The sequence below is a fragment of the Hippocampus zosterae genome, chromosome 6 (assembly GCF_025434085.1).
Source record: "Hippocampus zosterae strain Florida chromosome 6, ASM2543408v3, whole genome shotgun sequence".
Classification (NCBI taxonomy): Eukaryota; Metazoa; Chordata; class Actinopteri; order Syngnathiformes; family Syngnathidae; genus Hippocampus; species Hippocampus zosterae.
Genome location: NC_067456.1, coordinates 7,056,049 through 7,065,366, shown reverse-complemented (window position 1 = coordinate 7,065,366; position 9,318 = coordinate 7,056,049). Strand labels below are relative to the sequence as shown.

The 9,318-nt window shown below is 47.2% G+C and overlaps 1 protein-coding gene across 4 annotated transcripts in view; it reads right to left on the bottom strand.

The window, feature by feature from the left end:
* aopep (aminopeptidase O (putative)) overlaps positions 1-9,318 on the bottom strand; it is a 71,339-nt gene that overhangs the window by 1,009 nt on the left and 61,012 nt on the right. For 3 of the 4 annotated variants that reach the window (XM_052068444.1, XM_052068443.1, XM_052068446.1), the window contains 2 exons: positions 5,075-5,161; positions 4,821-4,973 (listed from right to left, as the gene is read on the bottom strand). In XM_052068444.1, the coding sequence (XP_051924404.1) occupies positions 4,833-4,973; positions 5,075-5,161 (228 nt within the window). In that variant the 3' untranslated portion in view covers positions 4,821-4,832. Of the gene's footprint in view, positions 1-4,820; positions 4,974-5,074; positions 5,162-9,318 lie in introns of those variants that run through there. The other variant, XR_007962783.1, reaches the window with a different exon arrangement.

Below are 9,318 nucleotides of genomic sequence, written 5' to 3'. Positions count from 1 at the left end.
CGCCTGACTGTACGTGGTCGTTTTTTTCGTCTAAAAACGCCTTCCTATACATGGTTGTTTTTTTTCGGCTAAAGATTTTGTCCAAAAATGCCTTGCTATACATGGTCGTTTTTTCCCGGCTAAAAACGCCTTACTATACATGGTCGTTTTTTTCATCCAAAAAGGCCTTATAATACATGGTCGTTTTTTTTCGGCTAAAAACCTCGGCCAAAAATGCCTTACTATACATGGTTGTTTTTTTCATCCAAAAAGGCCTTACTATACATGGTCGTTTTTTTCGGCTAAAAGTTTCGTCCAAAAAAGCCTTACTATACATGGTCGTTTTTTTCGGTCAAAAATGCCTTACTATACAAGGTCGCTTTTTTCGGCTAAAAATTTCGTCCAAAAACACCTTACTATCCATGATTGTTTTTTTCGGCTAAAAATTTTTGTCCAAAAACGTCTTACTATACATGGTCGTTTTTTTTCGGCTAAAAACACCTTATATACGTGGTCATTTTTTTTCGGCTAAAAATTTCGTCCAAAAACGCCTTACTATCCATGGTTGTTTTTTTCGGCTAAAAATTTCGTCCAAAAACGTCTTACTATACATGGTCGTTTTTTTCGGCTAAAAGTTTCGTCCAAAAAAGCCTTACTATACATGGTCGTTTTTTTCATTCAAAAACGCTTTACTATACATGGTTGTTTTTTTTTCGGCTAAAAACGCGCAAGAGCGCAACAATTTGATGGATACCGTTCAAGAATAAGCTGCATACCAATTTGGACTTTGTGTTCACTGTTAAATAAAGAAAAGTGCATTTTTCCAGCGTATGTGGAGTTATATCTGAGGTTCACAAAGTATGACAATAAACATTTTTATAACAGTCATTTTTTAGACTTTTTTTTAATGTGGGTCAAATGTGGCTCATGAAAGATGTGGCTTAGTTGAGGTTGAATTCAGGCTGATATCAGGAACCTGTTCTGGCCCAGCGTCGGGCCGGAGTAGGGCCAGATATGGTTTTACGATACGTCTCAGATCTGGGCCGAACGCGGCCCACATCATCGATGCCAGACGTGGGCCACTGCAGGACCGTCATTCATTGAGGTATGTGGGCCGAGTGTACTTGCCGTGTCTGCCCCAGAGCTGGGCCAGACCAATTTTGCTGACTGGGTTGTTGACGAGTGGACCGGACGCCTGTTCCTGCTGAACTGAGCCAGTGGTTGAGTAGGACTGATTATCAGCTCAGTAGGCACGGGAGGCCGAGCCCATTTCTTGCTGCCTATCACTTATAGGCTACATTTTATGATATGATTCATGTCTGGGGGTTGTTACTGGATCATTGCAGTTTGTGAAAGGTGAAGACAACTCTTTTTAAAGGCCTCAATTATACCCGTGGTTGAATGGTTGCCCCCAAAAAAAGAGAAAAGGTGGGGGTGGGGAGCATAAACCATCCCAACATCATAAACAAAGAAACATCACGCCATAAATCCATCAAATGCTTTTCCACTATCAACAGTTGATGAAGAGAATCCTTTCTGGTCTTGCGCCATTAGGCCGTCATAAATCACCACCGGGGCTTCTACAGTTTCGACTGTCATATGGCCATTGCTCTCTTTAACAGCCCGTTGATGGCCATTTGTCTTTTAATAGGCCCCTAAATATAGGTGGACTGATGACACGCTCGACACGGACCTCATTCCTAATTCACACATCCGTCCTGGCTGAGACGGATGGCGCCCTCGACTGCGCGCGTCACTGGAATGTGCTATATAAGGACGCCGCATGCATGCCCCTTCATCAATTTGTGAATTAGTCAGGAGTTGATGGGAAGGCTCTTTCCGGGTCTTACGTCTTTTTCTCCTGTCTCGTGGACAATGTTCTCCTCAGGTGCAGAACTTAGCCACTGTGAACAAAGAGGAAAGCAATCACTGTTCACCAATCAGCTAAGCTCTGCGCCTGCCCGGAGACGACACAAACACGCGTGACCCGCGTACATCGCCGACGCCAGCTTCCCTAATCAACGGTCAATTCCTCGCACTCTTCTGGATAATCAGAAGTCTTCTTCAGATGGAGACTGTGTCTGAGTGTGGTTGCCATGGTAGCCGGCCGGTCGGGTCAGGGCTGCGTGGTAATCCCTGGCAATGTGATTTTCAGCATAAGTCACAAATCAGCACGCCAGGAACCCGCGCAGCCCAGACAGGAGGCATCGCGACACAGTCTTGCGCCTCACTATTTGCCGCTCAAAAATCCAAACTTTCCCCGGTGGACGTGAAACGGACTGGGGGGGTCAAAGGTGTGGATCTTTCCTTTCATTGGCCACGCTCTGCTAACCAGGCGATATGCCTCTCATTAAGCGGATCAAGAGGGATTCCAAAGGCATGCGGCGCTCGGAGGGAATGCTGGGACGGGGAGACCACCCGTTTTCCCCTTTTAAAGGCTTTGAAGAAGAAGAAAAAAAAAGCCCCGATAGACGGACGGACGTGTTTTCAAAGCTCGCTCTGATCTCAACAAGCAACACTTGAAGTAAAAGAGCCAAGTTGTAAAAACAAAAACAACTCCAAAAAACACTTAATGCAGCCAAGGTGTAGAGTCATCCATCATCTTAATTGGCCAGAGGTCCGGACCACTCGGGTGCACTTTTGTTTTCACAAACTGTAGAGGTTTTTTTTGGGGGTGGGGGGGGGGTGAGGGGGTCGTACATTATCTCAAACCCTTCGACATAACTGCTACCAAGTCTCGTCACGAGGGCGTTGTCCACAAACGAGCTTTTTGGCCCAGTTCCCAAACTGCTCAAACTGACGAGACCTCTGTTGGGAATCGCGGCAAGTTTTGAGGTTCTACACAGCGCGCTGAACTAGTTTAAGACAACGTTTTAAGAAACACGTCAGTGGCGTACCGCTTGTCATTTTGCACTGATCGTCAGTAGCCTGGGATGGAAAGTACCCGTGTAGAAAAATAAAAGGCGCCCTTCTGCCCTGACGATGGCTACAGAAACGGGAGATTTTTGTTATCCCTCAATCCACCTGAGATTTCAAACCCATCGAAACTGTGAGGCAGGCGTGCTAACCGGTATGGCGCCGTGCTGTGCTATTATAGGTCATCCTTCCCCGGTTTCCTCAAACACAACAAAGCGCTCGGCGGCCCGGTAGCCCAGTGGTTAGCACGTCGGCTTCACAGTGCAGAGGTACTGGGTTCGATTCCAGCTCCGGCCTCCCTGTGTGGAGTTTGCATGTTCTCCCCGGGCCTGCGTGGGTTTTCTCCGGGTGCTCCGGTTTCCTCCCACATTCCAAAAACATGCGTGGCAGGCTGATTGAACACTCTAAATTGTCCCTGGTTGTGATTGTGAGTGCGGATGGTTGTTCGTTTCTGTGTGCCCTGCGATTGGCTGGCAACCGATTCAGGGTGTCCCCCGCCTACTGCCCGAAGACAGCTGGGATAGGCTCCAGCACCCCCCGCCACCCTAGTGAGGATCAAGCGGCTCGGAAGATGAACAAAGCGCTCCCGTCAACTGGAAAATAGGGAGTTTTTGCACCTGGAACAATTTGGACCTTCGGCACAAACCGTTCCGATGGAGTCCAATCGCAATCACAAGCAGGTGCTACAACTACGTAAGCGACAAAGAAGGAAATGATGGAGTGACGCATGAAGACGAGCTGGGCAATTACAAATGAGCAAATGTCAAGACTTGATCCTGAGCGATTTATCAGGATACAGCCAGATGCACAAAAAGCTTTTTCACATCCTGGGCAGTGAGCTGTCTGGTCTAGTGTGTGTGTGCGTGTGTGTGCGTGTGTGTGTGTGTGAGATAAAGGATAAAAGCAGTCTCGTGGTGGTGAGCTATGTGAAATAGGATTCTGAGCTGGAAATCAGTCACTCAGGTTAATGTGGCCCTGTGTTGAAAGCAGCATATCAAGGTCACCCCCACAGAAGCCTTGAATGAAAATATTTTCCCTGGAGCAAAGACGTTGACAAATCTTATATATGCTCCACGGACAGAAGTATTGGGACAGGTTAGCATGACAGCTACCTGCCGGGAAAATGCTGAAAATAAGTTGCAATGGACTTGACACGGGACGTTTTGCTCACGAAAAATTGGACACTGTCCATGGGAATGAATGAGAAATAACTGCAAAGCGAGTGTCTGGTCTGATTTGACGAGTGAAATCGTGGCCACACACATACTGTACATGTCAGAGGACATTTCGGGGCTATAAAAAAAATGACACTTGCTCATCCACTCCGCTCCGATCCGCATTCCCAAATTCCTTCTCTGACAAACGCATCCCGGCGGCGCTACCGTGAGTGCATGAGAATCCCCCCCCTGCCCCCACCTCGCATTCCTCAGACTGAAAATATGCACATGCACACACACGCGTGCACAGCGGGATCCGCGAGGAATGTGTCAGCGTAGGTAAGAGACGTGAGATCTCGAGTCGAGTGGCAGACGACCTATCGCGAGCGTTAAGGACATGAAAACGTGTCAGCGCGCTCTTCAACATGACGACGCCGGCATACCTCCGTCAAAACCTTCACGTATCCATACTCTATATCGCACGTGAACTCAATGCGTAAACATATTTTGCGACCTCTGTGACACTTGAAGAACTGCTACAGCGCACCTCAGATTGCCCCCTGTTCTGAGTGCTGCAAAAGTATTTGGACACTTGTCATCAGAGTCAATAGAAGCATTGACCAAATACTTCTGAACCGGACATTGTATCAAAAAGTGTCGAGAGGAAGTTTTACAACATCACAACGGCTATGAAATCGATTGATAGGATGATTTGTGCATCCGGGCGAGTCCGGTGAACGTCAGAAGTGACGAAGAGTAAGAACCGACCTCTCTTAGCCGTCAGAGCACCATCTCCTCCACCACCCTGCGTGCCGACTGGTCCATTTCCTCCCCGGCCAATGAGAGGCAGCGACGAGCCAGAGCCTGCTGCTCGGCGTCCTCCTGAACCATCAGCTCGCCGTACAGATACACACCCATAGCCTGTAGGGGCACACACACACACACACACACACACACACATACTGATGGTAGAATGGCGTCCACCCGTTTCCATGATGTCCGTTGTGTAACGTGTCCTTTACTTGATCGTGAAGCAAGAAGCGCTCCACGTCGCCGTAAGCCTCGACGTGTTTGTGTTTGACCACCAGCTCGCACCAACGATGGCGCACCTGGAAGTCACAAAATAGGGAAAATCCAACCGGGGTTAATAGCAAAAAAACACATTGAACACATTTTTGCATGTTGCTGTTAATTTGTCCGAGGCTATAAGAAGTCAGGAGCTCCGGGAAAGTTAATCACATCGCACCGGAAGCTTCAAGGTTCAATCCCCGGCCAATGTGACCATGTCGAAAGCGTCCTTGAGCAAGATACTGAATAACTCCACCGAGTTGCTCCTGATGCTGCATCATCAGTAGGTCAATGAGGTAATAGAGTTCGTCGCTTTGAGTACGGAAGATAGAAAAGTGAAAGTCCATTGAGCAAGACTTATTGGGCCCCTTTTTCCGGTCTCCTTGAAGTCCCAAAAAACAAGCGAGCGAAGGTGCGAGGCAGAGCTCGGCTCCAACGCTTGGCGGGCGGCCACGAAAACACTTTAAATGGAGCTGACTGCTCATCTGTGCTGGCTGAAGGCCCGAGATGCGTATTTTGGCTCCGGTCCTGACCCGCCGCGGTCCAGACGTGACGTTGTGCAAGGGAAGGTACGCGCGTGATCTCGTCAAGGTCGGAGCGCAACCTGATTTTTGAAGACGGTCCTCAAGAAGGGAGGAGGGCTTGATTGAATAAACCTGATGCTTGACCACTCGTAAACAACGAGATGGACTTTGGAGGACAAACACTCTGAAGCTCCTTTTCCAAGCGCGCCGTAACGGCTTGCCTCCATTTGGGAACTAAACCCCAAATTGGAAAGCGGCAAACCGTAAAGCAAAAATTGAAATGAATTAGGCTGCATTTAGGTTACATGCAGTGAAATGACGCGACATTGAGTGGAATGGTCAGCCATGGCCCTCTAAATGTTGCGTACTGGTCAATATCTTATTATTTATGTATTATTGTTGACGTCTGCGTAGACCAGGGGCGGGCAATTATTTTTTGCATAGGGCCACATGAGAACCAGAAAATATTATGGAGGGCCGGATCAAAAGGGTGAACTAAATTCGGCATAATATTCATTGGATTTCTTTATTTAAAAAGCAGTATTTTGCATTTTTTGGCACGTTTTTCAGACTTTAAGAGTATATTATTCTGTCGTATCGAACGGGATTCGCTTGACTTGGCGCTACTGCGGGCTTCCGTATCGTTTCCCCCTTACTCCCTATGCTCTGCAACTTCAACTAACTGTGCCACCTGGCGTTGAAATGCCTGTCATTACAAGTCCAAATCAAATGAATGCATTCGTTCACATCGAACCATAATTGTGTACCGAACCTTCGGCGGGCCGGATTAAAAAGACAAACGGGCCGGATTTGGCCCGCGGGCCGTTGCTTGCCCACCCCTGGTGTAGATGCTTGTGGAGTCGCTTACATGCAATTTGGGCATCAGTCGGTGTATGTCAGGTGTTTTTTTTTTTGTTTTTTTTGGTCTTCTATCAGGGTAAACATAGCCCGATCGGGGATCTGTCACTGGAAAATGAAATTGGATTTGGCCATTTGGACATGCTGTGCAGTCATAAGTTGACTGCCGACACCAAAGGACTGTTGCAGAAAAAAAAAGGAAAAAAAAGCGGGGTTTGTTGAGCGCAAGAACTGAAGCGCCCACCGAACTGATTCCCATAAAACATTTTTAGTGGTTTAGGGGAATTGGGATGGAACGAAAAACTCATTCAATTTTTTATGTGGATCTCCCTCTGCTTTTAATAGCAAATTGACCTTGATAGAGGTCAGCGCTCTGACAGGGAAGATGGTTAAACGTAATCATGCTATGCTCGACTTGGGCGCTCATCGCTTTACAACAACCCTGACATGCGGTCAAGGTTAAGAATGGTGCCCGGTGAACCAGTTGCGAAGCGGGCGAAGAAAACGTCGTGCCAAAGGCTCAGTTACCATCGCAGTTTTGACATTTTTTATTTATGGCCTGGAAGTCGGACTTTTCTTGAAGACGCTTCTGACCAGTCAACAAAGGCCATATGATCCTCTCTGAAAGATTTGAGAGGTTTGCATACAAATAGTTATTGTAGTTGCACTGCAGTTGGTTGAGGACAATTCCAGTGTTTTTTTTTCAATATTAAAAAGACATCATAGAAACGATGGTGTTTCGGGGGACTGGAATGGATTTCAACAAGAACAAGTCAATGTAAAACGGTACCGCGAAAGTTGCCCAAGGAAAGCCAAAAGGTCACCTCACAAGACATTTTGTCCTTTGCCGCAAACCTTTCCTTTTGTTCGAATTGTTAATTGTTGCTTCCGAGAATAAAGTTGGCGCTCCATTGCCAAGGTAACATGGCGAGCGTGAGAAATCAGCGCGGTGGTGCGAAGGCGTGGGTGGCGAAGACACACGGCGTTTTCCCCGCCGACTGCCGTTTGGAGGCCCATTGTGCCACCCTGCGTTCAACCCGTCGTCGCGCTCACACGCACCCCCTCCCCTGCCCACCCCGGCAGCTGTTGCCATGGCTGGCTTACATTCCGAGGGAGAGCCTTGGGGCACAGCAGCTGCATGGAGTTCATGCTCTCAGTTTTGTTTCTTTCAAATTTGACTCCATCCTCTCTGAGCCCCCCCCCCCTCTTGCTCTGACAGTATAACATTCCTCCATTTATTAGTGACCCCCCCACCCTCAAACGCCACCCCTCGCAACTGATACTACGCAACTTGCAGTGCAAAGGCTCACGCCACACACCTCCACGCTGCTGACGTCGTAGTGTGACTAAAGCGCGTGAGAACGTGCGCCAGCATGAACAGTAACATTCAATTGAATGCCTTCATTTTTTTTTTTCACTCTCATTTAAGTATTTTTTTAAAAATGTCCAGCGGACACCCTGAGTAGGTAAACACGACATGACACATGGTGTCATCAGTCATAGTCAAGTTAATGACACCCAACTCGTGGCACCACCTGTTATTTTTATTTGCCGCAGAGGGATAAAACTGAATAGCGATGAATTGCTTCTATTAGAGTCGGGGGATGGGGGGGGGGCACCATTTGAGGAAATGCACTGTTGATACAGTGTGGGGACTAAAAAAAAATTGCTCTTGAAATCTTTTGGGGGCTTTAACAAAAACAAAACAAATTCGGCAAACGCAGGTGCTATCTTGACGAAAATGCAAATGCAACGGAAAGTTACCCACGAAAATGATACAAAGAAATAATTCACCCTCCACCTCGAGCGACATTCATCAATGGGCAACTTGGTGGGATCATCTTTTATGACATGCCAGACAAAAAAAAAAAAGTCTCACAGAGCCGTGATGTAAATCGCAGGTGTCAAAGTCAAGGCCCGTGGGCCAGATCTGGCCCGCCACATCATTTTATATGGCCCACGAAAGCAAATCAAGCATGTCAAGTTCCATGACGTTTACTAAAGTCGGAACCAAAATGTTCATATGTAATCCACAATAACAGTCGTTATTCTTGACTTTGGATTTTAAAACTAGTTCTTCATCAATTTGTTGTACGCGCTGTATGTAATATGTGAGGGGAATCAAATGTTTATATGGTTTACCAAAATTCATAACGGCCCTCTAAGGGAAACCGTAACTACAACGTGGCCCGTGACCAAAAGAGTTTGACACCCCTGATGTAAATGAACAGGAAGTCTGCCATTTTGGTTGAGCGACTGGATCTTTTGTTGGCAATTTGTATTCATATTTTATTTTCCGGTTTCCACATCACAGGCTAATTACAGGGTGTCTTCGCTCTTTCCAAGTCGGAAGGTACCATCGTCTCTCTCTCTCTCTCAAACATGTCATCACAGTAGTTAAGTCATGATTGCAGTTAGCATTTAGGTTAATAACACTTTCGGAATACAAAACAATCAAATAAAAAGCACGGCAGTAACCGAGCATATCACGTTGTGCTGCGTCAACGCATTTTTACGCTGCTGAAAATTGTTCATCATGCGCCATTAGTCAACTTACATTTTAGAAACAGATGCTTTTGATGCAATGGACTGATATGGCCTTTGATGCATATTAAGAACAAAAGGACATTTTTAACAACCCCCCGCCCCAAGTCACGCAGCAGGTCTCGTACATGCGGACACATGCTCCGCTCCGATGCATGCATATGCGCGGTCACTCACAGCGTCCCCGCGGGGCAGGCAAATTTGCGGGGCATTCGCCCCGATTTCCTTTCGCCCATGGCGACTGAAAGCGAAGCTTTGCACGCTCGCGGACG